At 49.7% G+C, this 27,806-nt stretch overlaps 2 protein-coding genes across 6 annotated transcripts; one reads left to right on the top strand and one right to left on the bottom strand.

Annotated features, from left to right (window-relative positions):
• Window positions 1-4,979: 4,979 nt before the first annotated feature.
• GTF3A (general transcription factor IIIA) lies at window positions 4,980-16,462 on the top strand. The gene is given in 11 exon segments (XM_033843862.2): window positions 4,980-5,003; window positions 5,056-5,328; window positions 7,525-7,625; window positions 10,519-10,615; window positions 10,985-11,073; window positions 12,054-12,127; window positions 13,631-13,711; window positions 14,262-14,491; window positions 15,521-15,580; window positions 16,195-16,323; window positions 16,325-16,462. Coding segments are annotated over 11 exon segments (1,278 nt in total). The 3' UTR covers window positions 16,445-16,462.
• On the bottom strand, window positions 16,414-27,073 carry MTIF3 (mitochondrial translational initiation factor 3). Of its 5 annotated transcripts, none has more exons than XM_019936824.3 (5): window positions 26,775-26,880; window positions 25,340-26,197; window positions 19,514-19,974; window positions 18,054-18,211; window positions 16,414-16,665 (listed from the first exon to the last, which is right to left on the bottom strand). In XM_019936824.3, exons 2-5 carry the CDS (start codon window positions 25,471-25,473, stop codon window positions 16,447-16,449), a joined length of 972 nt encoding a protein of 323 aa, XP_019792383.1. In that variant the 5' UTR covers window positions 25,474-26,197; window positions 26,775-26,880; the 3' UTR covers window positions 16,414-16,446. The 5 variants fall into 5 exon arrangements, with proteins under 5 accessions (XP_019792383.1, XP_073651093.1, XP_004313727.4 ...); XM_073794992.1 differs by having other exon boundaries at window positions 19,514-20,277; XM_004313679.4 differs by lacking the exon at window positions 25,340-26,197 and having other exon boundaries at window positions 26,775-27,073.
• Between the last annotated feature and the right edge of the window lie 733 nt (window positions 27,074-27,806).

Consider the following 27,806-nt stretch of genomic DNA (forward strand, 5'->3'; position numbering starts at 1 on the left):
CCCTGCCCTTCCCATCCTCTCTCCACACAACCCTCTATCTGAAAAGAGATGGTTCCTATTTCTTCACAGCAGTGTTGGGAAATCTATAGGCTCTATGAGAAGAGAGTGTGATACAAAACTGAGAGGAGAGTATGCGGGGAAGTGGGTGATGGGCAGGTGTGAGTAATGAAGGAAGCTCATGGGGGTTGGACCGAGCAGGGGTGGGGGGCTTGGACCAAGTGGGAGGGGTGCGAATTGAGGCCGTGCGGGGTACAGTAAGGAGTCAGGGCTTTATCCTAAAGGCTCTAGGACACCACTGAAATCCTTGGCTTTTGGAAAGGATCCCTTAGCAGTCGTGTGGAGAAAGGACTGGAGAGGGGGACCCTGGCTACAGGATGCACCTGGAGATCAGGTGAGATGATGGTGGACTGGACAGAGATGAGGCAGTAAAGGGAGACGGATGGATTCCACCCCTAAGGTAAACCAAGCAGCCATCCATAAATGGGGCGAGGACTCCCGCTCAGCTCTGCCGGGGGCGTCTCTGGGCGCTCGGTGAAAAAAGCTGATGGAGGAAATTATCAAACGCAAAAATCTTGCACTGGCTGTGGATGGAAACTGTGAGCATTCAAGCACCTGACCCTGTGGGTAATCAGAGAGCAATTAGGTCTCACTAACTAGATGGAATCTGGCTGCTCCCGGCTCAGATGGGTTTGAAGTGGGTGGGAGTGATTAAGCACAGGCCCGTGGCGGTACCCTGGTGGGGCAATTACAGCTGCAGGAAAATTCAACGATCAGACTGAAGCGAGAGGAGGGCTAATTGGAGAAGCCAGGCTGGAACTGCGTGGTGAGCGGACAGCCAAGAAGGGAGGTGTCCCGCGTCTCCCACTGCCCACTGATGGTTCCCGGGGAGGTCGTGGCGGGGCGGGAGGCGGTCCAAGAACAGATGCTGCAAGAGGGCGAGGACTCTGCTGACAGAGGAGCAAGGACAAAGGTACAGGTGATGCCTGGGGAACCTCTCCTGACTGGTTAGATGATCAGTGACCCCGGAGGCTCCCTGAGGGATGGGGGAGACTGGCTATATTGAGGATGTGGCCGAGGGGTGGAATCTCTCTTGCTCAATCCTACCTTGGTCATCCTTGGGATGACCTTGGCTCATTCACCTTTTGTTTGAGCCAATATTTGAGAACCTAGTGTCAGTAACAGTTTACAGATGGCTAGCACTTCATGGTTGGCAAAGGTGTTTTACGTGTATTTTCTTGTTAATCCTCACAATCTGTGAAGTAGGTACTATTGTCCTCAGTTGGCTGATGGAGAACTGAGGTTCAGAGAGGTCAGTTAACTCGCCAAGTTCCCATATGATGCCCTTAGCAACTGTGAGAGGAAGGCAGGGCAGGGTCTCCTCTATTTCACAGACTAGGCAAAGCAGGTTGCGGAGAGTTGCCCAAAGTCACACTCAAGTAGTTAGTGGCAATTGGGGCTGAATCCAAAAGTCTTTCTATGGCATGCCTATAAAAGAAGGAACAGAGCTTCAAGTTAAAGGTGGGTTTCAGGGATGATGTCCTGGTGCTTTGCTTGATCTGCTAGGACAGTGGCCCTAGCTGACCACCTTGTCTGTGCTGGACCAAACCGGAAGAAGTAAACGTTAGGAGATAAGAATAAAATCGGGATTAAAGGGACCACATATTGAAGGGCAGTCCACATTCAAGCTATTTTGTCCATTTATCGCCATTACTACATGCGTTCTTGTCACACTGTGTGATTTTTGGATAGGAAGAAACTTGTGTGATGGTTGGATGCTGGGTCAGGGTCTCCCTCTGGTCAGAAACCTCTTTGTTCAGATGCCCTCTCCCTAGTGTGAGCGCAGGACTACCAGGTCTAGAGTTATTTTGTGTAATGTAACTCTGCGTTATGCTGCAGGACAAATCACCCCCCAATTTATTGGTGTAAACAAACACACACTTATTATCTCACAATTTCTGCAGGTCAGGAATCTGGGCATGGCTTACCCAGGTTCTCTGCTTCAGGGTCTCTCCCAGGCTGCAATGAAGGAGTCAGCCAGGGTTAAGGTTTCATCCCAAGGTTTGGCTGGGGCAGGATCTGCTTCTAAGCTCACATGGTCGTTGGTAGGATTCAGTTCCTCCAGGGCTGCTGGACCGAGGGCCTCAGTTCCTAGTTGGCTGTTGGCCACCCTCAGTTCTTTGCCCTGTGGGTTTCTCCAGTGTGGTTGCTGTTTTGTCACAGTGCACAAGCCCAGAAGGGAATGAAGGTCTGTTAGGAAGATGAAAGTCCCAGTGTTTTGTAACCTAATCACATCCCATCACCTTTGCCTTATGCTATTAGTTAGAAACAATTCACAGGGTCCAGTCTACCCCAAGGGGGTGGGTAATCACACAAGGATGTGAATACCAGTAAGCCGTGTTCACTGGAAGCTGTCAGAGCAGCCTGCCAACCGCAACTCAAGGGTAAGAATAGAAGGCAGGGCTTCCCTGGTGGCGCAGTGGTTGAGAGTCCGCCTGCCAATGCAGGGGACACGGGTTCGTGCCCCGGTCCGGGAAGATCCCACATGCCGCGGAGCAGCTGGGCCCGTGAGCCATGGCCGCTGAGCCTGTGTGTCCGGAGCCTGTGCTCCGCAATGGGAGAGGCCACAACAGTGAGAGGCCCGTGTAGCGCAAAAAAAAAAAAAAAAAAAAAAAGAATAGAAGGCATAAGCCAGCAGCAAGTGGGGAAAAAAATAAAGGCTACTAATTTTTGATTACTTATTATGTTGAGCCCTGAGCTAAGCACCTCGCATGAATTAACTGTCTCATATAAATCTCCCAGCAACACTGTGGCATAGATATCATTATTCCCATTGTACAGGTAACACACACTTCAGAGGAATTAAATAACTCTCTCTCGAGGCCAAATAGTAAATGGTAGAGCCAGGATTCAGAGTTGGGTTGCCAAACTACCAAGCCCATTCAGGGCCTGGAGGGGGCCTGAGCCCGGGGACCCCATTTCCCACCTGAGTGCTTTTACCTGAATTGTAGGAATAATAGCTAAGAGGAACAAAAATGCTTTGCAAATGCCAGTCTCGCAAACTTAAACCTAGAAAGTCTCAGGTGTTTTACGGAGAGATTAGAGGTAGGAGAGCGTTAAGGTAGGAAAGCGGTTGAGAGGCTGTTTCAGCTGTCCAGGCTCAGAGCAAAGCAAAGCTGGGCAGCAGGTGGGAGGGAATGGACAGGCAGGTGCACAAGTCGGCCAGGCCAGGGATGGGCAGATGGAAGGAGGAGGGACAGGGGCTGATTGCACTGGTGCGGGCGGGGCCCAAGAGACATCCTTTTCAGAAGCTCCTGGTGACTCCAGTGTACTGCCAGGGTGAGAACCACTGTTCTACATTTTCGTGGGTGGCAGACAGGGTCACGCTGCCAATGGCAAGAAAGGCAGGGAGCAAGCGGGAGGGCGGGAGTGTAACCAGGATAGAGGTGGACGATGGATCAGTTCATAGGAAAGAAAGAAAAGAAAAGGCACGGCCTGGGTTGTATCAGCTTCTTTACATGCAGAGTTGTTGGGAGAGCTAAGAGTTGCTGGGAAATGTGCTTGGCTCAGGGGGTGACACGTAATAAATGGAACTATCGGTTAATACAGTCGCATTCACTCCAAGAATGACTCCAGTGGTCCAGTTTAAAGGTAAGAAAAGAGATTCAAAGAACCTTATCCAAAGTCCTACAGGGAATAAATGTAGACTTAGACCTCAAAGTCGGTGCTCCCCGCTACAACACCTCACATCAGAGGGCTGAGCACGAAGACGTGGGTACCGAGAAGAAGGTGTGAAGAACAGTTGGTTAAGGAGATGGGAGAAGTTGGGAAGGCAGGAGCAGAGGCACGGGGCACGGTGTGCGTCAGGAGGCCAAGAGCAGGGCGGAAGAGGAAGAGGTTTACCACGCAACCCCGCCACGGCCAGCGGGCAGCGGAATGCGGAGGAGGTAGCCAGCACCGGCACCAGGGAAACCATTTAAGATGTGCACAGTTGTAGCAGGGCTGTCTGCGGACTTGTCCCCTGAAGAGGGGTCGGACCAGCAAAGGAGAAAAGCAGCATGTGGATGCGTGTCCCAGACTCCCTCTCCCAGTCCTCAGGACCCGACACGACAGGCCATTATCCTCGTGGGAGAGTCCTGGTTTGTTTTCAAAACTGCACTTTCTTCGCAGGGACTGCTCATCACCATCAGACAAGGGCTTGCCAAATGATTCAAAGTGATGCAGTCTGTGAAAAGTACACACCTGGGGGAACATCAGGCCATCCTGTCATTGTTATCCTCGTCCAAGGATGTCCTTTAAACATGTGGTCCCCATAAAGATACCCATACCATTCAAGCCTCTGAACAGTGCTTCTCAAATTCCAAGGTGCGTCACATCACCTGGAGACCTCTCCGATTCAAGCAGGTCCGAGGTTCCGATTTCTAACGAACGATGCTGCTGACCCGAAGACCACACTCTGAGCAGCAAGGCCTCAGGGCCATGGTCCCCAAACTTGTCTGAACGTTGGAATCACCTGGGGAATTTCCAGACTACGGATTCCCGTTTCCCAGTGACAGAAACTGTGATTTAATTGGTCCGGTATATGCTCTGGGCTTGGAAGTTTTAAAAAGGTTTCCACGTGATTTTAAGCAAGTTTAGGATGCACTGCCAGGGGGCTTGCAGAGGGAGCATGTAGAGAGCTTGCAGGAAATGAATCCATAAAGAAGACAAACCCAGCTTGTAGTAAGAACTGGATAGTTTAGATCATGCAAGGGTAGTACTTCGAAAAGGGTGGTGGCGGATGGGAACACATTTAACAGTCGCCTCGGGGTCCATCACAGGGCCTGCGACTCGCGGGCACCTTTTGCTGGGGGCGGGGGAGGATGAGGGCCTGGCCATTCTTTCCTCCCTTCCGCTCCTGCCCCAGGGCGGGAGGGGCGGGGGCCGGCGAGGAGCTTCTCAGAGCATGCGCAAAAGCGGGCCGGCGAGGAGCTTTTCGGAGCATGCGCTACTACGCCGGCGCTCCAGCCCCGCCCCGCCGGGGCCGCGCTACCGGAAGTGCAGTCGGATCGCGCGTAGGATCTCACGGAGTGGTCGGTCGGCCTCGGTTCGTGGCACGTGGCTCAGCACGTGGCCGAGTGCCTGACCCTGGGCACCCTGGAGCCGCCGGCCTCTGTCGCGGAGGCGGTGTCGTCCCTGACCATCGCCGACGCGTTCGTCGCGGCCGGCGAGAGCCTAGCCTCGCTGCCCCCGGCGCCCCGTCAGAGGTTCATCTGCTCCTTCCCCGACTGCAGCGCCAATTACAACAAGGCCTGGAAACTAGACGCGCACCTGTGCAAGCACACGGGGGAGGTAACGAGGCCGAAGGCGTGGCCGCGGGGGGCGTGGCGTCCAGGCCGGGGACTAGGGGTGCGGTGCGCGCCAGGTGGGCGCTGCCCGAAGGTCCCGCGCGTGGGTGCGCAGACGCGTTCAGCTTTGGCCTCCGGGACGCACAAGCGAACCAGCCATGCCTTAGGGCAGGGAAGGCCTGGGGAAGTAGACAGGGAGTTCTAGGACCGAGATATCCTTGCCGTGGGCTCAGGGCTCACTAAGCAACACTTTCCCCTTCTTTGACCTTGAGTGGTGGCCAGTCACCACGTCCCCATAACGTGTAAATATTTGCAAGGTTGGAATACTCCCTCCCACGCCCACCCACAACCTGCCTTAAAAGGCCCCGCCTCCTGGGACCGGAATGGAGGAGAACTTTAGAGTACTGGAGGTTTGCAAGCAGCATGTGTTCGTTCATTCATAGTTCAGTACCGTCCTGGCCCGGAGAGCAGCAGTTACGACAGGCAAGGCTTCTGCCGTCAGGGACCTTATGCTGTAAGCGGGAGGATAGCGGAATAAGTAGGAATGCGACGCAGTGAAGAGAGGGCTGCAGGAGGGTGGTCGGGAGAGGCCTCTCTCTTGACCTGAATGAGAAGGAAAGGTCCCAGCCCTGCAGACATTTGGGGGAGAAACAGCCCGGGCAGAGAGAACTGCCAGAGGAGCGTGTGGTCCTGGGGGTGGACGCCGGCCAACGTGATTGGGTGGGGGAACCATTCAAGGGGAGCCTGAGGGGCACGCCTGGAGGATCATTTGTAGGCCAGGGTACCAGTGGGTTTAGAGCCTGCGTTTTGTTTTGAGAGCAGTAGGAAGCCTTTGGAAGGTGACAGGTGAGTAAAGGGCGGCTCATGGAGGCCTAGGAATTGGCCGAGTTTCCCAGGATTTGGCAGTCTGGCTTCTCAGGGCCTCAGCTGAAGGCCGTTAACCAGGGTGCTGCAGCTCCTGCCTCCGCTCCTAGCACTTTCCTGACTTACAGGTCATTCCTCTGTGTGTCCTCACGCTGCCCGTCCCCCTCACCCCTGCAGCATTTGAAAGCTGACCGTTCCCTCCCCGGGACCTTGTCCCGCTCACTGACCCTTTCCCCTGGCTCCTCTCCCGCCCTCGAGGTTCTCCACCTGCCCCACTCTCTTGGCTTCTTCTTACCCTGTGACTGGCTTCCTTCATGACGTGCTTTATGCTTCGCCTTCCTCTCTTTCCTCTCGCCCGTTCAACCCCCCTAAATTCTGGGCCCTGTTACCAGGATGTCCCGATTAGACTTCACGTTTCCTTTCAGACTTGTGGGCTGTATTTAGGATATTGGCACTCCCAGCTTCCTTCACACAGGCTAGAAAACTTGGAGTCATGTCATCCCAAATCTCACATTAATTTGACAGACATTTTTCGAACGTCCTGCATGACAGGCTGTGCAGAGTTCTGTGCACCTGCCCTGGTAACGCAGCTCTTGTCTTCCTGTCCACCTGCTTTGCTACCAGTAGCGTCCTTTGAGGCCTTGGTACCTCCTTCCTGGACTGTTCTGGGGCATGTTTTCCATAGTTAAGTGCACAGAACTGGTTATAAGGGGGACATGTTTTGGCTTTTCCTACGGGTTCAGAGTGGAAGCCCTTCCTCCCAACTGCCGGGTCCCACGTGGTGGTTGCACTTTGGGCCGTGAGCTGTGTGTGTCCGGGCACCTGTGAGCTTTCTCGGTTGTGACACACTCTTCTGTAGCTGTGCCGGGCGTTCTCTGAGCAGACAGTGGGCTTGTCCAGATGAGACCGCCCGCCCTGGGCTCTGAGTGGATGCGGAGATGCTGTGCGGAAGGAGAGGATCAGTGCGCGCAGGCCGCGCTGAGAGCCGGCAGGAAATCTTTAAGGGGGCCGCTGCTGAAGCCGGGTGTAGGTCAGGAGCAGGTTCACAGTACTGTACGGTTACTGTGAAGGCTGCCCGCTGGTTTCACATGGTGTTCCTGGAACAGAACCTGCTGCAGCGACTTTGTGAGCAGCTGCGGCATTTCGGTTGTCGTGTAACCCCAGGCGGGAGATCCTTGCCTGGCCTCCTGTAGCAGGTGCTCAGCACTTACTGGGTGGAAACCACCTCTACAGACAGAGTCCACGGCTTTGCCCATCAGATAGTTTAGGGCTTGAAGTAACACCAGAGCCACTGACGCAGGCAGGATTGACGTGCTTTTTGTCGCCTTCCTGCTAGAGACCGTTTGTTTGTGACCATGACGGGTGCAGCAAGGCCTTCGTCAGGGACTGGCACCTCAGCCGCCACGCCCTGGTTCACACTGGAGAAAAGCCCTTTGTGTAAGTAGAGAACTGTCTTCAGGCCTCGGAAGTGGGCGGCGTTTGGCACAGAAAACTGGCTGATGACCTTCGAGGTGAAGAAAGCGGAGCTGCTTCGGCCTGCATCTCCTGAGACAGGGTTTGGAATGTGCAAAGAGCGTTGGGGCCTTGTGGGTCATTGCGTGTGATAACTTCAGGGACGCGCTCATCCGAAGTTGTCTTGAGTTTGCATCCTCTCGTCCGTCTCCCTTTAAAGTGTATCCTAAATGGGAAATCAACCTCGTAAAGTTCAGACCAGATGGAACATGGTTCCCTGGCAGATTCTGGGCTCTGTATCATCAGGGTCTTTACGAACCAGTCAGCTGCTGGGATAAGAGACATATGAACGAGGAAGTAGAGCTTTAACAGTTTATCTTCTCTTTCTTTCAATTAAGCCCCCACTCCTCTGCCATGCCAGTGTTAATTTCATTCTTCTCTGACAGAGTTGCTCATTATCTCTGAAAAGGTAGATATTACTGCTTTTCTTTTAAACCAGCTACTTTAAAGCAGTGGATCTCAAATTTGGGGTCCATCAGAATCACCTGGAGGGCTTGTTAAGTCACAGATGGGAGCAGCCCTCCTGCTCATCAGGAAGAACCAGGTAAAGTATATCCACACCCGTGGAATACTATACAGAGGGGAAAAAGGAATGCAGGTGTTCCCTGTGAAACTAAGAAAATCTCTGGGGCTTATTAGTTGAAAAACCAAGGTTCCGAAGAGGGTGTATTTCGGGCTACCTGTTTGTGTGTAAAAAGGAGCAGGGGAGGTAGACAACAAGTCCTCTATTTGTATTTGCTTCTGTTTGTGTAAAGAAATCCTAAAGGCTACATAGCAAAACTAAAGAACGTTGTTGCCTGTCTTGGGAGTGGTGGGAGTCCTGGGTGAGTAGGGGCAGGGCTGGAAGGAACCATGCAGCTGTGTCCCTCTCCAGGCCTCTGGTTTCTGAGCTAAGTGGCCGTATACTATTTAAAACACTAAGTCTTAAATAAAAATGGGGGTGGATGTGGATGCGCAGGTTGGAGAGAACAGCGAGGGCTACTCCTGCTGGAGCAGGACGACTGCAGTGTCTCTTCCGGCTCGCTCTCCAGCCCACATCCCTCTCTTTAGCGCCAGATCCCCGAGTCCAGCTGCTTGCTGCGCGGCGTTATTTGGCTGTCTCCCTGGTTCCGTGGGGCCCAGGTCCCTGACAGTCCACAAGCTTTGTCTTTGGTCCTGTTCTTGTCAGGCGGCATCACTGCCTGCTTGCTGACCCGCAGGACTCCTGGTTCTTCCCTCCCGTCCTCCACAGCAGAAGGTCTGCAAGGGCTGTCCTTACCCTCAGGGCCTCTCCCCTCCCCCAGCTGCCAGTGTCTCGGTTCAGGCGCTGGCCTGCACGCCTCACTTGAAGTCTGTTTCCCCGGCCCTCTCTCACATCACCCTCCAGATTGCTTCCTTTCCTAAAGCTGGGCAGTGGTTTTGAGCACTGCTTATGTAATGACCTTTGTGCCTGGGCACTTTTGTGGTCTTGCCCCATTTGCTGGACTCTGACAGGAAGTGGTGGTCCAGCTCTTCTTAACTGGGCAGCAGCACTCCCACCCCCAGCTTTGCCAGGGTGTCTCACGCCCCCTGTCTCTGCTGTTTGGTTCCTGGCAGGACTTTCCTGGCCCTGTCCCGCCCCACAGTGGTGTTGGGTTAGATGTCTGTGTCAGGATTGAAGTCAAGAGTGACGGAAAACTCAGCCCAATAGAGGCTTAAACAGGATAGTCTCGGTTTCTCTTGCATAACTAAGTTGCAGAAAGGCCGAGGTGGATAGGGGCTCTTCCTAACTTCCTCTGCAGTCCTCATGGTCCAAGATGGCTGTCGGAGCTCCAGCTGTCACATAAGCATTCCTGCCACTGGGATGGAGGGAGGGGCAAAAGAGGTGTGCCCCCTTTTTAGACACCTGTGGGAGCTGAGCAGGATGGGCCAGCACTTAGCGGTGGGACCACAAGGGAGGCTGGAAGAAGCTCTGTTTCTGTTGGCTGTGAACCCAGCTGAAAGTCAGCGTTTTGTTCCTGAGGTCAGAAATAGCACGTGTTGGAACTCGGGGTGGGTGGTCTCTGCCACAGCACCCCTCTTGTGTCCTTCCAGTGGCCTCTGGGCATTTCTCCCCCCGTCACTCTGCACCTTTTTCTGCCTGTCCCTGTGGATAGCGTGGTGCCTGATAGGAGTGTTATTCGGGGTTTATCAGTGAATGATGGGTAAGATGAGGGCTTGTAAAGGAAGTCCTGCTTCATCCATCCGGCTTATGAAAACTCATCACAAAAAGAGCACATATTAAAAATCAAAGAATTTAGATAATTCAAAGTCAAGATATAGAAACACTCATTAAGGGGAGCTACACCGGCTTGGTGATATGTCACAGGGCCTAATGGTTTATGGTTCTGTAAATATCTGTTTTTTACCTCTAATGATAAGCTGAAACCAGTTTTTTTGTTTGTTGGTTTTGTTTGTTTGAGGTCTTTTTGGAAATGTAGTTTGTAGAGACATTTCAAGCAAAATTAAAGTTATCAGATTCTAACCTGAGAACAGTTTAACTTAAGCATGATTTAAGTCTAAGCAGGGTTTAGGCTTTTGGAACTAGTGTTTTTCATCTTCCCTCTGTCCACTGTATAATGTCTGCTACACTGTGCTTAATTTCAGAAGCCTAACAAGAAAATGCATCTCTCGTTACATATAATCACGTCAAATTGAGAGGCGTTATGTGGTATGGCTTAACACTTTGGAATTTGTTAAAGACTATTTTTTATTATACTTTGGAATAATTAGCTTTTATAAAGTGGAAGGATGTACACATCTTAAAATTTCTCTTCCCTTGGTTTGTTAATATTTTGGTTTTTACACAATTTCCCAACAGTTGTACAGCTAGTGGCTGTGATCAGAAATTCAACACAAAAGCAAACTTGAAGAAACATTTTGAACGCAAACATGAAAACCAGCAAAAACAATATGTAGTAAGTATGAATGATTTTATAGGCTTAAATTCTGACTTTTTTATGTTGATTGCCTGTGTGTCTAAAATTTTCATCAACCAAATTTTGTTGGTCAAATATCTGAATTTACTTTGACACTAGCTATCATAATAATGGTTTATTTTGAAAGCAGACTTTTTGCTAATTAAAGTATATTATTGGTAGACTACCCCAAATGAATCGTTTTTGCTGTTTCATATGTGTTACTCTTCAGAGCTTCTTGAATTTTATAGTAACTAAATGGGTGAAAGTAGCAAGTATGTAATTTCTGCGATATTTTTATCTTGAGAGGATTCTGTTATGAACTGTTCTGGATTTGTTTTTGAGACTACCAAACCTTTACTTAAACAGTGCAGTTTTGAAGGTTGTAAGAAGACCTTTAAGAAGCATCAGCAGCTGAAAATCCATCAGTGCCAGCACACCAACGAACCGCCGTTCAAGTAGGTACCTTACGTGGGTGAAACCTCTTAAAGTTCAGGTGGGGATAAGATTAAAATGCATAGGTTGCATACCAATGCTCAGAAGCAGTTTCTTAATCAACATTTTCCTGTTAAGTTGTACAGTGTATGCCCATTTATGTATTGGGCGTTTCACAAGTTTGTGCTTTTGTTTCTCTAACAGAAAGATTTAATGTGTTTCAGAATAATTTGTGAAATTAGTACAATTGTGGTTAAGCTTGAAGGTAAGGCTTATGTCTTAACTACTCAAATAGAGCCTGTTCAGTGGCGTGAAATGTCCTTATGCAGATGCTAAGTATTCCTTTCCTGTAGAACAAAGGTATCTGGGCTTAGCCTGCATCAGAGAGGGTTTCAGGACGAACAGGAAGAGGTGACTGGACGCGTTGGAAGACACCTGCAAAGGGCACCTGCTGATGGCCGTCCTGCGAGCCCTGGCTGGCGCTTTGCACGGCTGGGCGGTCCCCTGCCTGGGACTTGTTGCCGTTGACAGTGCCCGTCCCTGCTTGCAGCTCTGCCGCCTCTTCCTGTGCCGCTGGTGGCCTGAGCGCAGAAGGGGCGCCCAGAGGCCATGCATCTGCTGCTGTTTTCTTTTCACACCATCCCATGGCAACATCATTAGAAAAACTAGACGCACATGACTCAGGATGGCTTAGGTGTTTACCCGAGCCATCTTTTTGTTGCCATGAAAACGGTATATTTTCAGAGGTATAAAGGTGAAAACTGTTTAATGTGATCACATAAACAAAAAAAAAAGTAATGACTTTTTTCTCTCAGTTTGTTCTGCCCAAGGCTGGTGAAGTAACTTGCATTTCATCTACAACTAGGTCTGAATTTGAAATCCCATTTTTATGACTGGTTTGGTTGTGGGAAGAGGAAACTTTGGCAGGATGAGGACGACATACTATTTAAGTACAGTTCTGTCTGAAAACGGATCAGCTAACGCTCGTGTGTTGTTGACCCAGGTGTACCCACGAAGGATGTGGAAAACACTTTGCCTCCCCCAGCAGTCTGAAGCGACATGGGAAGGTCCACGAGGGTATGTACTGGTGCCCGCTCTGACGGGCACACCAGCAGTAGAGCGTGTTAATTCTCTGACTGCTCGAGTCTGTGGTCATCCCAAGAAGCCGAAACTGCTTGGGCAGGGGCTCCATCTGCCTGTTCAGGTTTTATGCTCTTGACCAAAGAGGTGCTGGGTGTCGTGTCTGCCCTTCCACTCCTTGTTGTTGCTGTTGAGAGTTAACGTTTATTGTTTACAGCCGTGCCTGCTTATGCTTCTTCCTTGTGAAAGGGTTGGAACTCCAGCAGTGGCTTTGCTGCTTCAGCTGCTTTTAACCTCTTCTCTTTCCTTTCCTTGTTGGCATTCAAAGGACTTGGATTATAGTTTGAGGTTTTTGGAGTAATCAGGTTGTAACTTTTTTCAGAAAGACTTGATTAAGCCAACAGCTTGAATCTCTTCTGTTTCCATGAAGGATTTTTGATACATATTCCAGTTTCCCAAACCTTAGAATTTATGTGACTTAAAAAAAAAGTATTTATTTATTTATTTTTGGCTGCGTTGGGTCTTCGTTGCTGTGCGCGGGTTTTCTCTAGTTGCGGCGAGCGGGGGCTACTCTTTGTTGTGGTGCGCGGGCTTCTCCTTGCGGTGGCTTCTCTTGTTGGGTAGCATAGGCCCTAGGCGCGCAGGCTTCGTTAGTTGTGGCACGTGGGCTCAGTAGTTGTGGCTCGTGGACTCTAGAGCACAGGCTCAGTAGTTGTGGTGCACGGGCTTAGTTGCTCCACGGGCTGTGGATCTTCCCGGACCAGGGCTCGAACTTGTCTCCCCTGTATTGGCAGGTGGATTCTTAACCACTGCGTCACCAGGAAAGTCCCCCCTTTTTTTTTTTAAAAGACAAGAGACTAGTAGTTGAGTCTTTTAGTTTCTCTCTGGTATTTAACTGGGTGAAGCTCAGGCTGACTGTTACACTGACTAATCCAGTTCAAGTGCTTTGCACAGTGTCCATTTTTGTTCACAGAGTTTTTCTCTGGAATCTTTTCTTTTTTCCCTTAGCTGCTTCTTCCTAGTTCTTTTTTGCAGCATGAAATTTACAAGATATTGGCACTACAGGAAGCGGGGGGCGGGCAAGGTTATCCTTGGTGGTTTATCCAGGGCAAAGGGCTGAGTAAAAAAAGAGGCAAAGGTAAAGCTCGGGGAGGGGAAAGGGGCCTTGAGCCATGGAGGCGAAGTTGGGGGAGTGCATCACAGCAGCTGGGAGTTCGTGGGCCGTGTACCCAGCCCACTGAGAACAGGAGAGGGAGGGCCTCCTCCTGAAGCCCTGCTGAAGGGAGAGCCTATATGAAGGACCTTGACATGCAGTTGTTTGGTTTTACTGTAAAATACACTTTTCTTAGTTTTCATAGCTACCTTGCAGTCTAATTTTGTTTTGATAATTTGCTTGATTTTTTGATAATTATTTTCCTTTCAGTCTAATTATGATTGGTGTTTATGCCGAGTATTCACAAAAGGCCATGCACCAATCTGTTTTTTTTTTTTTTGGAATAGGCTATATGTGTCAAAAAGAATGTTCCTTTGTGGCAAAAACATGGACAGAGCTTCTGAAACATGTGAGAGAAGCCCATAAAGGTAAGGCAGGCATGAGGGGCATATGAATATCTGCCCCTGTGGAACTGACCGAGTGCTTTTAAAGGGTGAAACGTTAAATGTGAACTTGAAAGTACAGAGTTTCTATAGTGTGTCTGGGAAGTCCAGGGTACCTCAGCTGTTTGACACGTGAGCAGAGATCTGTGGTCCTGGGCCGAGGCCTGTGCACCTATTAAAGGCTCGGGCAGGTGAGGCCTCCGGGGAGGCCCTGGCTGATGTCCGCGGGGCAGTCTGGGAAGTGTGCCCTGTGTGTTGGGGGACACGGAAGAAAACCGGTCCGTTGAACTCCCTCCCCTTGCTGCACCTCCGGGTGGAGAACCCCTGCTGCTTGCAGACAAAAACAGGGACTTCATGCCATGTAGGAACTTGGAAAAATTGAGGCACACTGGAGTTAGTTTCCTCCCAGATTTCTGATCTATGTGTCATCATAAGGTTTTGGGCATCGAATATGTCGCTTGATACATTCCAAATTAGTTTTTCCTGTATGGTAACACATGGGAAGTGGGCTCAGTTTGCTAGTCTGCTCCCGCAGAGGACGTAACATGTGACGTGTGCCAGAAGACGTTTAAGCGCAAGGATTTCCTGAAGCAGCATATGAGAATTCACGCCCCGGAGAGGGACGTGTGTCGGTGCCCCAGGGAAGGCTGCGGCCGCACCTACACCACCGTGTTCAACCTCCAGAGCCACATCCTCTCGTTCCACGAGGAGTGGCGCCCGTTCGTGTGTGAGCACGCCAGCTGCGGCAAGGCATTTGCCATGAAGGTGAGCGCCCGCCCGGGCGCCGTCCTTGGGGGCTGCTGGGCTCCAGGGAGCCTGGCCCCAGGCGGCAGATGGGAGGCTGGGGGGGACTCGGGCCCTTCACTCCTGCTCCAGCAGGAGTGGTTCTTCACCAGACTCTGCGAGCAGACAGATTCGCCCCTGCCAGTGCTGTGCTCAAAGTCTGGCCCTCAGCATCGCCAGGGAACTTGCGAGCAATGCACATCCAGACCCCCTGAATCAGAAGTTCGGGGGATGGGCCCAGTCATGTTTGTTCTAACGAACTTTCCAGGTGATTCTTACGTGACGGAATTTGAGACCCAGTGGCCTCTGGTACGATGTGCTTATTATTTATGAGTCTGTTGATATTTGGGGTGTCCTTCTGGGCTGCCATCATCTGGGGATTGAGAAGGGGAGCAAGAGACAAGGACATGGGGGACCTTAGAGCTTCGGGACACTGGTCTAGACTTGGAGACCGTGACCCCAGGTGGAGGGGCCCATGCGGCTCTGAGGACCCGCGCCCGGTTGGTGCTCTCACAGGCGCTCGTGTGAACAATGGTAGAGACTGAAGTTGGGGTGAGGCTGGCTTAGCACAGCCCAGACCGTGAGAAAACCACGGAACTGCTGGTGGTCAGTGTTCGTGCTGAGGACAGCAGGACTTGGGTCAGATTTTCCACTGGTGTTTGGCAATGCTGATGACACAGATTCAGTTAGAAGAGCCTCCTTCAGCTCGGAAGGGTTTTCAGAACTCGCCCCCCAAACCCCTTACTATGAAAGAACTAGGAAGCCACAGGCACACGTGGTGAAAATGTATACACTCCTAACCTGGGTCCTTGGAAAAGGCAGTGATTTTAGTCCAAGATTTAAGGGACAGTTCCGCTCCAGTGGTAGAAGTCAGATCCCTCAACAGAATGTAACAGAAAGAAGGCTGTCCGTTTATTTAAATGACTCATGGGGTTTTCATATTAGCAGACACCAAATACCAAGTGGCAGTGTTTTACAAATAAAACTGTTTTTCTTTTTCCTTCATTGTAGCAGAGCCTCAGCAGGCATGCTGTTGTGCATGACCCTGACAAGAAAAAAATGAAGCTCAAAGTAAGTTGAGACTTAGCAAGCTGTTAACTTTAAAACATAAATTGGCTTAAACTAGATGCAATCTATTTAGCATATTTTCAACTACTTATTACTGTGTGAGGCTGTACTACTGTACAAAGCAATTGTGTGGATTTCACTTTCTTACTTCACGACAGTAGTTTTGTTGTTGTATATACTGCGATCGTTGTATACCTGATAGGTATACGACTCCAGTAGTTTTGATTTTGAATTCGAGTTACAGTCGTCCCTTGGTATCCATGGGGAATTGGTTCCAGGAACCCCCAGGATACCAAAATCCGCAGGTGCCCAAGTAAAGTTATATGAGGATTTTCGACTGCGCAGGTGTCCATGTGCCTAACCCCCCCCCAAGTTCAAGGGTCAGCTGTATTTGCATATAACCTCCGCACATCTTCCATATACCTTAAATCATCTCTATGTTACTTACAATACCTAATACAATGAAAATGCTATGTAAATTGTTGGCACACGGTAAATTCAAATTTTGCTTTTTGGAACTTTCTGGATTTTTCTTTTTTTAAAATATTTTTGATCAGCTGTTGGTTGACCCGCAGATACAGAGGCCTGCCTGTAATCTGTCTTCCTTATTCCCAAAGGTGAGACCGTCTCATGAAAAACGGAGTCTGGCCTCTCGGCTCAGTGGGTACCTCCCTCCTAAAAGGACACAGGACCAGGGCGTGTCTTTGCCCAGAAATGGGGAGACTGAACTGCCTTCTGAACTGCACTAAAGGCAAGGTGCCCTCTGCCGTGGCGACGCTGGCCCCAGCTACACACCAGACTGCTTTGTTTGAAGGACCGCAGACCAGCCAGCTCAGTTATTTTCTCTCAGAAGCACATTTTTATTAAAATCACTGGTGCAGAGCATTGGATGCTCCGTCGTTTCCATTTCCTCTGTTCAGAGCGTCTCCCCTCTGGGTCCCCAGAGCTGATCTGCACGCATTGTCTTCCTTTTGGCTCAAGGGACGAAGCACACACATCACAGCCTTGCCCCGTCTGATGGGCTGTGGCCTGGATGAGAAGGTAGCTATTCCAGGCATAGTCTGCAGTATTTGATTACATATCTCCTCCTAGAAAAGGAAAACAGCCGAAGACTAATTTAAAACCAACATCTTTGATTCTTCCCCGTGGTAATGCTCTAATACGCATAAAAACCAGCATGCTTGAATTGCTGTTTAAGGGATTTGCTGAATCGAATCGTACATACCTGGTTAAGTTGACTGAAACCTGTACAATAAGCAGGCAGTTATACAAACTCCATGTAACTAGGCTAATGCACTAAAGGCTTGATAGTTTTAAATCCCGTCAAGGCACTGAGGGGCTGTTTGGCCCAGACCACCCTCTCGAAAAAAGTGCAAAGCAGTGGGTTTGGGCACTGGCAGAACCCCTCCTTTCCCCCCAGGTTGTCAGCCCAGTGCCGTTCCCAGCACTCATTCACAGAGTCATTGGGGTGGTTAGAAAAACACAGACAACTCAGTTCTAGAGATTCTGGGTCAGCTGCGCTGGGCTGGGCCGGGCCCTAGGCCTGAGTCATTCTAACGTGGAACTAAGGTTGAAAACTGCTGGAATAAATGCTGCCTTTTAGATGCTGCAAGTTGTCTAACTCCAAAAGCAAAGTAGATAGTCCACAGACTTATCCTGGGACTGTAAACTGATAGCCACTTTCTGGAAGACAATTTGACTTTATATGGAATGCTGCTTATAGGCCTTTATAAAGAGGAAACAGACTTTAGAAGATGAACCCATAATGTTTCTAACTTTCCTATTTAAGTACTGGATCCTCTACAATTTGTAAAACAGAATAGCATATATCCTGTTAGTTATAAAGGAGTTTTTCTTTTATAAATTTATTCTTAGTTTTGCGTTGGGTCTTTGCTGCTGCACGCGGGCTTTCTCTAGTTGCGGCTAGCGGGGGCTACTCTTTGTTGCAGTGCGCGGGCTTCTCATTGCAGTGGCTTCTCTTATTGCGGAGCATGGGCTCTAGGTGCGCGGGCTTCAGTAGTTGTGGCTCGTGGGCTCTAGAGCACAGGGCTCAGTAGTTGTGGCTCGCGGGCTCTAGAGCACAGGGCTCAGTAGTTGTGGCTCTTGGGCTCTAGAGTGCAGGCTCAGTAGTTGTGGCGCACGGGCTTAGCTGCTCCGCGGCATGTGGGATCTTCCTGGCCAGGGCTCGAACCCGTGTCCCCTGTATTGGCAGGCGGATTATTAACCACTGCGCCACCAGGGAAGCCCTGTGAACTAGAGTGTTTTCATGTGGTGAAGTATTGATGCTACAATGGAAAAAGTAACGTGTACATTTTGCATTTTGAAAAACAAATTGGAAAGCTACTATCGTCACTGGGTAGGATTGGTAGTTACTTTTCTTTGCCTTTACATTCCCCAGATTTTCTACAGTTGTATTTTTAAGATCAGAAAGAAAACAAAAACACACAGGCAGTCAGTCACACCTGCTTTTACTCACCATTTTGTTTTCTGGCTCTTCTGTAGTCTTCCCTTTCTTTATTGTAATTTGAACTTTGTACTTTTTCTCGATCCACTGCTGAATCTGTTTACTCTTTGTGTCCAAATCATGTTGTCCAATATTTGAAGAAAAAGTCAGTTCCTTTGTCAGGGTGGGTCCTGGTTTGAAAGAGTGAGACTTGGCGCTAGTCTGTGTGAGGCCTGTGCTTCATCACATGCTCGTCCTAAGTCTACGTTGCTACAGAGGGCCTACAAGTCCTCCTGTCCAGTAGTTTCACATGCCAGTAAACATTCAAACACAGGAGACAGACACAGGTAAAATACCAATTTTTTACCTGCCAAGTAAGAGTATTTCAACATGGAATGCTTCTGTTTATCATTACCATTGTCGGATGAAAGAACAAAGAAGTGGTTCTTTAAAAGGAACCAGTTAATCCTCATTCTTATTTTGGATGGTGGGTAACAGGTGTTTATTATGTTTTTTCTTTAGGCTTTCTTTTCTTATATTTTTTCTTCTTTAAATTAATTTTTCTAAAAAGGAGTTCTTTTATTAACACCTCTTTGCTTCCTTACAGCTCCTACCAGCTGGCCTGAGTTCTCTGTCAGCCCTTCAGCCATCTCTGAACCAAGCTTCTCAGGCTGTCCACCTTTTTGTTGTAAACGTGGCATAGTTTGATGTCCTTATCACCCTGCTGGCCTCTGTGGATAGTTTTTGTTTTCCAGTCAACATCTCTGTTGTTAAATGTGGTGTCAGAAAATTGACACGTGGCCTTACTGTGCATTCTGGAGCCAGCCTTCTGACCTCTGTCCCAGTGTGTTTTCTGTAATGATCAGCACTTACTAGGAATCATGAAAAGCAAACCTCTTCACTTAATATCCAACTCACAGCTTCTGTACGGTTTAAATGACAAGTGAGTTGGCACATCACGTGAGCGTTCCTACCCTTACTGTGACGAAACGGGCGTGGGGCACGCTCCAGGAATCACTTCAGAGTTAGGGAGTGCTTCCGTGTGATTAACTGCACACGCACACACACACCCGCCCCCCCCCCCCGCCCCGCTTAGAGATGATGGGAGCAGGGGAGGAGGGCGCCCCGACAGGTGAGTGGCCCAGGACAGGACCAGGAGCCCACCCCACCTGTCCACGTCGTCATGCCCTTGCGCAGTGGAAGGCCAGGCAGCCGTCAGGGGGGTTAAGGGGTTCCCATTATTTTGGTGGTGGTCACCTTGTTTTCCCCTCATTTTACACAGGTGTAGAGGAAGACATGACAGACACAAGAGTAGCAAGGAAAATAGAAAAAAAGGGATAGAAATAAGTGGACAAAAAAGACACTGGAAACGGTGGTGAAAGGACGTCTCAGCTTCTCACTGGCCTGTTGTCACAGGGGCCCTGGCAAATGCCTGACCTCAGCTGCGGATGTGCAGTCCTGAGGACCTCGGGGGCAGACAGCAAGGTACCTACCAGGCTTGGGCTCGGCCCTCTCCATCCCTCTGAGCCGGAGCCGCTCCTGGTAGATCTGCGTGCCCGTCATGAGCTGGTACTGCGGGGGCTGGGCGCCGGGGTCCCTTGGCACCAGCCGCAGGTCCTGCTCGGCCATGAGCCTGATCACGTTCGCTCGGTGCATGGGGCCCAGGTCGTTGCCCTTCTCGTCCAGCACCTGAATGATGCGCTCGTTAATTTTTCTTCCAACGTTACGAAAAGCTGTTTCATTCTTTTTTTTCTTTTCTCTCTTGTCCTGGGTGTCTTCAGTACTAAAAGCTTCTGCGTGAATGAGGCAGGACAGTCTTGGGGCAGAGGCAATGTGGGATGGTTCCGCCAGCGCCGTCTTCTGTACGACGTATTTACCCAAACGTCTTCTAATGCAAGTATTTTCCGTTTTTATAGTTTGTAATGTTAACCTCTTTAGCAAAAGAGCAGCCATCCTAAAAAGCAGGGAGAAAAGCTCACTGAAGTCTGATCACTTATTCCCATGGGTCGGTGCCGTGGAACATGGAGGGCGTGTGTGAGCCTGTGGGAACCTCACCTGTGAACACTGCAGGTCCATGCACAGGAAACTTAAAAGTTATCTTAGCTGACTCCGTTCCCCATGGATCTCACAGCCCTAGCTCCAAAAGCAGATACACCCTAAGGCTTTATTTAGGACGATGCAGAACATTGAATCCCTGGTGACTCAACAAACACCTCTTCATGAACGTAGTGAACAACTCATCAATACATCTGACGGTCTACAAAAGGTAAGAACACTGTTATGGGAAAGGGGACCCTCCAGGAAGACAGCTGACCCCCTGGAAGAATGAACTGGGACTCTCAGAAAGGAAATGCCCTGACATTAAAGTGGCCTCATAAACTACATCCATCGCTCACAAGGCAGGTGCTGCACTGCAGCCGAAGGTGAGCTGAAGCGTCAGGCGCGTGTGGTCTGACTTACGGCTATGAACGCTGCACTTAGAAGGGGCACTTTGATTTTTTAGTTGCTTGTCCGCCATAATGTGTCCCTCCTACCATCCACATGACAGGTAGACCTGAGAAGTGTCTGAGGAAGTGATGAGAGGACCTGTTCATCTCATCTGGGTTTGCTGAGAAACACGAGAGAATCAAGAACTCAGAGAGGTAGGTGTGTGCGGCTCGTCAATGAGAGAAGAGGATGCGGTGCCTTAGGCGGCGCTTCTCAGAGAAGGCTCCCTGGGGCACCTGCTCGAGCATCACCTGGGGCGTTTGTTCAGACTGGAAGCTCCCTCTGGTCCAGCTCTGATCCCCCTGGGCTGGGTAACCCACCCCTCCTACCCGTCACCACCAACCACGCCCATCGTCGACCAGTGACATGGGTGGGGGGAATGAACAGCAAACTATGGAAAGTGATGGGAGGCGCACGTTCTCACCTCCCTCCCCCGCAGGTCTGTGGCTATGGCTTCAACCCCCCAGCCCCCCCAGAACGCCACCCTTGCAGAGTTAACTGCCCACCCAGCCCCTCCACGCAGATACCCAGCGGGCACCCTCATCAGCACGGCCAGAGCTGAATTCCACCTGCCCTGCTCCCCGCTCTGTCCTCCCGTGTCCTGTCCTCACATACACCCTCTGGCGCTCAGGCCCAGACAGCTGAGTGATCTCTGACCCTTCTTTTTCAGCAGATCCCACTGTTCGCCCTCTAAAAATCAGCAGGATCCAAGCACTCCACCTTCTCCCTCGCTGTCTATCACCCTGCCCCTGACACGCCCTCATCTCTCACCTGGATCAGGTCCCAGCCTCCTGACCGCCCTCCCCGCTGCTGCCCCTGCCCCTTAAAACATGGAAGTCAGGCCGCAGCGCTCCTCTGCCCACAGCCCTCCGCGGCCCCCACCTCGCTGCAGAGCCCCTGGCACCAGGCCCCCACCCACCCCTGCCCACAGCACCCGCCCCGCTTCCTGCGCTCCCTGTCCCAACCGCACGGGCCTCCCTGCCATTCCTGTAAACGCCGGGAGCGCCCTCCCCGCAGCCCCCGCCCCGGGTGGGATCCTCTCCCTCAGACGATGCCAGTTCATTTACTTCTCGGCGAGGCCCTCCCTGTCCACTCTGTCAACGGCACATCCCATCCTTTCAAACCCACGACCTTGCCTTTTAAAGAGATTCACTGCTGACATACACTGATCCACACACGAACACTCAGTCTTTCCTCACTGGAACGTAAGCTTCGTGAGAAAACGTCACTTGTCTACTTCGTTCACTGCTGTGCTCCCCACACTACCGCCTACAGCCTGTCTTAGTACGTACAGCCGTCCTCGGTATCCACGCGGGACTGGTTCCAGGACACCTGGCATGGACGCCAAACTCCGAGGATGCTCACGTCCCTTATATAAAAAGCTGTCGTGTTCGCACATAACCTGTGCACATCCTCCTGTACACTTTGAATCATCTCTAGATTACTTATAATACCTAATACGATGGAAGTGATATATAAATGGTTGCCTGGCACAGTCGCTTTTTGGAACTTTCTGGCAATTTTTTCTTTTTTGAGTATTTTTAGTCATGTTTGGTTGCAGCCACGGATGTGGAACCTGTGGATACGGAGGGCTGGCTGTACGTGCTGAATGACTGCATGAGCCCAAGGAAACCGCCAGGAGGCAGGCGGTGTCTGGGGGCAAATCTCCAGGTCGTCAGGTGCATCAGCGGCCCCCACCGCAGATGCGCCGTAAGAGTGCTCTTTTTATTCTAGAGATACTGAACTTTCCTCCGTATATTTTATTCCTTTATTCAAAAGCTGGGGCCCTTTTTTCCAGGAGTATTCAATCATACCGCTGTGTCAGTTTTCTTCTGGTGCTCTTCTATAGTATCGTGAGAAGATATTGTCAGATTTATGAATAAACCTTGAATAAAATGATCCAGGCTTTACAAAAAAAAAAAAAAATTCCCAGCTGGCATTTCAAATGTCCACCAACCTCAGAGAGCTCTACGGCCAGATGTTTCATCCACAATGAATGGGTCACCTGATGGTCATTAACTGGGGATGCAGATGCTGTAAAGGCTCCACAGTGGGACTGAACTGGGTTTTAAATAGCTGAGATACTTACTGTTCAATAACAGACACTCAGATACTTGTTGCCACATGGCGGAAGCCGGCAAACCAAACAGAAAAGTCTGAAGACACTGGAGACGACTTTTCCATTATCCTCAGAAAAAGAGCAGCAGCAGCAAGTCCCAAAGTTCAGTATGAGTTAGGAGGAAACTAGCAGTTACAGACGAAAGCTAGTGTGCCCTGTGTAATGAGTTACCAACACGTTACATAGAAAATACTACTCAATAGGTAGGATTTTGTAAAACAAGGAAGCGAATGAACAAACTAGGCACAGGAGAAAGATGAAAAGAAATTTAAGAAGAACCCTGAGGTTTCCTTAAGGTTGAAGACACAGTAATTTTCATTCCCCTATTCTTCCTAATTACCATTATTTTTCTAAATTTTTTTTTTTTTTTTTTTGCGGTACGCGGGCCTCTCACTGTTGTGGCCTCTCCCGTTGCGGAGCACAGGCTCCGGACGCGCAGGCTCAGCGGCCATGGCTCACGGGCCCAGCCGCTCCGCGGCATGTGGGATCTTCCCGGACCGGGCACGAGCCCGTGTCCCCCGCACCGGCAGGCGGACTCTCAATCACTGCGCCACCAGGGAAGCCCTCTCTAATTTTTTATAAAGAGGAAGTATTTTTTATACTGATAAATTCTATTTGTTTACAAAATAAAAACTATTTCAGAAAGATAATGTAGATTTTTTTAAAGCTTTAAAAACATTTTCCAAGAAGAGGAAAAGGTAAAGAGTAGAAAAATTATTATAACAATAATTGAATATAATAATATATAATTATTAATTATATTTTAATATTATGATATATAATTATATAGATTATACACTATAATTTATATAAATTATAATTTTTATGAATTATAAAATTTATAACAATACTATATAAGTATATATTATAATTATATAATTATAATAATATATAATTATTAATGTAATAATTAAAAATGGTTATTATTTACCTTTACCTTTTTAAAGGTTCTTGCTATTATTCAAATTTTAAAAGGCTTTAAATGTTCTTGACTTACACAGCAGTTATGCTTCAACACTAGCTAAATTTTGGCTTTGGAGCAGCAAAAAGGAAGATATACCTGTTTCTTCAAAGTAAGCTTTTCATAAAAGATAAAAATATAAATAACAGAGTTAGGGAAAAACCTGTGATATGAAATTTGAATCGGAAACATCAACATAAATTCAAGTAATTGAGAAACTTCTTATTAGGAAAATTCTCGAGCATGTACAGAAAAAACAGCAAAATAAAGGCCTAAGCACCCATCACTTAGCTCCTTGATTTGCAGCATGTGGTCCAACAGGCTTTCTCTCCACCAGCAACTACTCCCGGGACCCCAGCATCTGTGAACTACTTCCGAGTAAATCCTGTGTCACCAGTAAACACTCCAGTAAGAGCTGAGGACTCTTGTATCTTTTGAATAAACACAGTAACACATCCCAACTGATAATCATTCCTCTGTATGTTCAAATATCCAGTCTTCAGGTTTCCCTGATAGTATTACCATTTTGTTTACATTTCATTTACAGTTTGATCGCATGAAGAGACTCCCACGGGCCAAATGTGTGATAATTTAAACATCAGTGACTGAAATTCATTTCAACACACCGAATATGCAAAAATCTATGAAAAAGAAAGATAGTTAGCCACAACTGTATGTGACTGCTACTCTGACTCCTTACTCTGGAAACTGGTCATTGAAAAAGAACTAAGCACTTATCCTACCTTTTTAAGAAGAACTGTAATCACCGCCAGTTGATGAAGAAAAGCGTTCTTTAGAGGAGAACGCCAGCTAATACATGGAGAAGAAAAGTAAAAGTAATTTGAAAACCACCATTTTGCCACCTCCGATCAAATCACTGACTCGGGCAAGGATGGATGCAAAGATCATTAGGTAAAAAGCTGATGAGGAAACAAAGTATTCAAGCGGTGCCGAAGGGTGACCCAAAGAATACTTCCAGACTCAAGCGGGAAATGCGCACCCTGGCCGCCACCCCGTGACAGAGGTCAGACTCAGCACACTTTCAGCATATGCACATCATTAACTAGAGTTCAATATTCATTTACAATCTCTTCATTTTGAGGCAGAGTTTACAATGAAATGTACGAATCTTACATAATTTGACAACACCTTTGTTACCAAACTCCTATCAACTGAAGAGGTGAAAATAACTTCCATTTGTTCACTCCCTGCTTTTCTTTCCTACAGAGCTGACATTGTATATTGATATCTATTCTTTCCAGGGAGGTTGAGTCAAAAGGTACATGGATTCTAGTGGACTAAATATTTGTGAAATTAATTTTGCCAATTCCAATGACTTTAAGAATCCTTTCTCACGCCTTCCAAAGGAGTTTCACTAAGTCCTTCTGCCTGCTGCCCTGCCCACTGCCCCACCTGCCCCATTCCAGCCCGGGGTGAGCACTGCTGTCACCAAGCCTTCAGGTTGCTGTCCGCTGGCCCTGGTTTTGTACAAAGTACTCTCCGCACTGCCGAGCTGTTGACGAGCTAGAACACTGATTAAAACACTGGAAAAAGCTAACATATATCTTGGCCAATTACTTAACCACATTTCTTTAGCCATAAAATTTAAAATTTTATTTTTTAGTTATTTTATTGAAATAAGTTAACCATCCACAAAACATTTTTTGAAAAGCTCTTAAATCCTGAGCTCAAGACTCAATATTAAAAGTTGTACTTATTCCTGTATATTAATTTTCTAAACGGTCATCTCACCTTCCAGAACTCCCTATCTCAGTGACCAGCATCTCAGTCCGTCCAGAGCCACGTCGTCTTGTCCACTTCTGCTCTCCCGCACTCTCACAGCTAATCCAACACCAAGCCTCCTCAGTCTTACTTCCGAACACCATAAATCAACCTACTTCTCTCCACATCCACTGCCACCACGCTAGTTTAAGACATCTTCCACCTCTCCTTTGGATTCCCATCAGTCTCCTAACTAGGCTGTTACACCATGAGCTCTGCAATCAGTTCTCCCCTCTGCAACGCTGGTGTTGTCCCGGCACCCAGCGCCCGCCCACCTAAAACTGCCTGAAGATTAAAGACCAAGAGCTTTCAGGAGGTCAAAAGGTCCTTCGCACCTTTCTGGCCTCACTCCATTCCAAATTTCATTTATGCCTAAACCCCCTCGGCCTTTCCGATCTTGAAGTGCTCTTCCCCTTGGTTTAGGAAACTCCATTCCTGTCTAGCGGGGTCTTTCGCAGGGCGTTCTTTTGATTACCTCCCAGACTAGGCCAGCTCTCCCCTGGTCAACCCCCCCTTTCCCCCGTGTCCCGCTATTTGCTTGTTGAGCTCAGAGTTAAGTGCGTCCACAGAACAGCTCATCTTTCCACGATTATAATTCTGTGATTATCTTATTACTGTTTCTCTCAGACGGTAAGTTCTGTGAAGCAGGGAACGCATCCGGTTTACCCTTCCCTGCATCGCGCTGGGCACGGTCAACAGTGGCTGATTTTCCAGAGCTCTCCACTCTGCACTTCCTTACACTGAAGCCTCTTATAACCTGTACTTGGAACTGCGGCTCTTCAGTAAGAAAATGTATTTACTTCTTTCAGGAGTCTTATGCCGTGAAGCCTAGTTAATGGTAAATGGGAAAACAAGAAATCCCAGATCACTCAGCGACCTTTCCCACTACGCCGCCTCTCTGGCCGCAGAGTGCAAAGAGCCTGCACGCCCGCCAGTTCTCCGCGCTGAGCCAGGGACTGGGGAGTGGGGGGAGCCCGGCGCACCAAACAGACCGGTCACGTGCATCTGTGGTGGCCACGCCCACCCGAGCCCCGCCCCCGCGGCGCGCCTGGGCCGTAGCGGGCCGTAGCGACGTACGGCCTGCGTGCGTGCCCGTACGTGCACAGGGATAGCGGGGCGGAAGGTCCAGGGGCCTGAAGGACCGTGGACGGCGGGTCTAGATGCTGCGGCTCCGGGGTGCGCGGACAGCAGCCTGGGCTCGAAGACGGCTTTAAGCCCGGCCGAATCCCCGAACCCGCGGCACGGTCTGCAGGGCCTGTCCGCTGGCGGGTGGGCGGCACTGAGCTTCCAGGGACAGGGACACGGCCGAGCGCAAGCCCGCGTCCTCCGCAGGCACGTCCCTACGACCCCGTCCTCCCGCTGCAGGTCCCCTCACCCGCGCAGCGCCCCTTGCCTTTAGTTTTACCTGTTCCGGGCCGCCGATTGGTAAGGTTTGGCAGAAGGAGCCCGCAAACGGGCTCCGCCGTGTGAGACCCTTTCACCTTCCGTAGTGGGCGGGGCTTCGGCCTGCGTCTTTAAAGGAAAGGAGATGAGGAGGAGCGCCTTTCCGGCCGGCGGCCTAAAGTCCTCCGACACAAAATGCGGAGGGCGAGGGGAGGTGCGTGCGGGAAGTTGCCGTTCACCTGGCTCCTGCCGCCGCAGGTGGTGCTGCGATCGGAGCTTCCCATCCCCTCGGTCCATTACGTTGGTGCCGACCACGGTGTGGCTGTATTCCCACTAGGCTTAGAGCTTTCATACACGTCTTTTTTATTTAATAAAATACTATTTTGATAGAATACTTAATAAACGATTTCATAAACGTCTTTATAATTATTGTGAGTTCGGGAGCACTGCTCACCTGCATTTGTAGATGAGCAGGCAGACTCGGGAAGCAGAGGCTCCCGTCGGTTCCCAGGTAAGCGGCACTGGCGGCCTGCGAGCGCCGGGCCGGGCGCGGAAGGCCCCCGTGGCGCCGTATCCCGGAGAGCTCGGAGCCGTCAGCGTTTGGCCGAGGACCACACGGGCGTGGGGCGTGCGTGCGGTGTCCAGGCTCTGGAGCAGTTTTAACCCTGGGAGCGGACCGTGCACCCGGTCTCTTGCCTGCCTGCTTTGGGGTCTGCGAGCCTGCAGACCGCCGTGCCAGCCCCTGCCCCTCTCGCCTCTTCTCCAGTAGGAAATTCCTCCTTGGCAGAGTGGGAATTCCTCAGTGGCCGTGACCCCCTGAAGCCACCTAGTTAGAGGATACTTTTATTTATATGAGAGCACACTGCTTCTATTGGATACTTGTAGTCCAGCAGGACACGTCGCTTTATTCTCATTAAACAGCTCAAGTCTCGCATTACCTCTTTCGTTTCAGATGAGGAAACTAATGCAGCCTTAAATAGTTCCTTGAGAGCAAAGACCAAGTTTCCGTTTCCTCATCAAATCCACGGCGTCGTCGGGCATAGTAGGTACTGAA

The sequence above is a fragment of the Tursiops truncatus genome, chromosome 18 (genome assembly GCF_011762595.2).
Source record: "Tursiops truncatus isolate mTurTru1 chromosome 18, mTurTru1.mat.Y, whole genome shotgun sequence".
Classification (NCBI taxonomy): Eukaryota; Metazoa; Chordata; class Mammalia; order Artiodactyla; family Delphinidae; genus Tursiops; species Tursiops truncatus.

Bases quoted from the DNA above. Each gene is read 5' to 3' on its own strand.
- MTIF3 (XM_004313679.4), bottom strand. From the start codon at position 27,049: ATGGACCGAGGGGATGGGAAGCTCCGATCGCAGCACCACCTGCGGCGG. The intron at 19,975-26,774 runs GTAAAACTAAAG...CCTGCTTTTTAG, and splicing joins CAATCGGCGGCCCGGAACAG to GATGGCTGCTCTTTTGCTAA. The intron at 18,212-19,513 runs GTAGGTACCTTG...CTTTCAAACCAG, and splicing joins GAGGGCCGAGCCCAAGCCTG to GACCCACCCTGACAAAGGAA.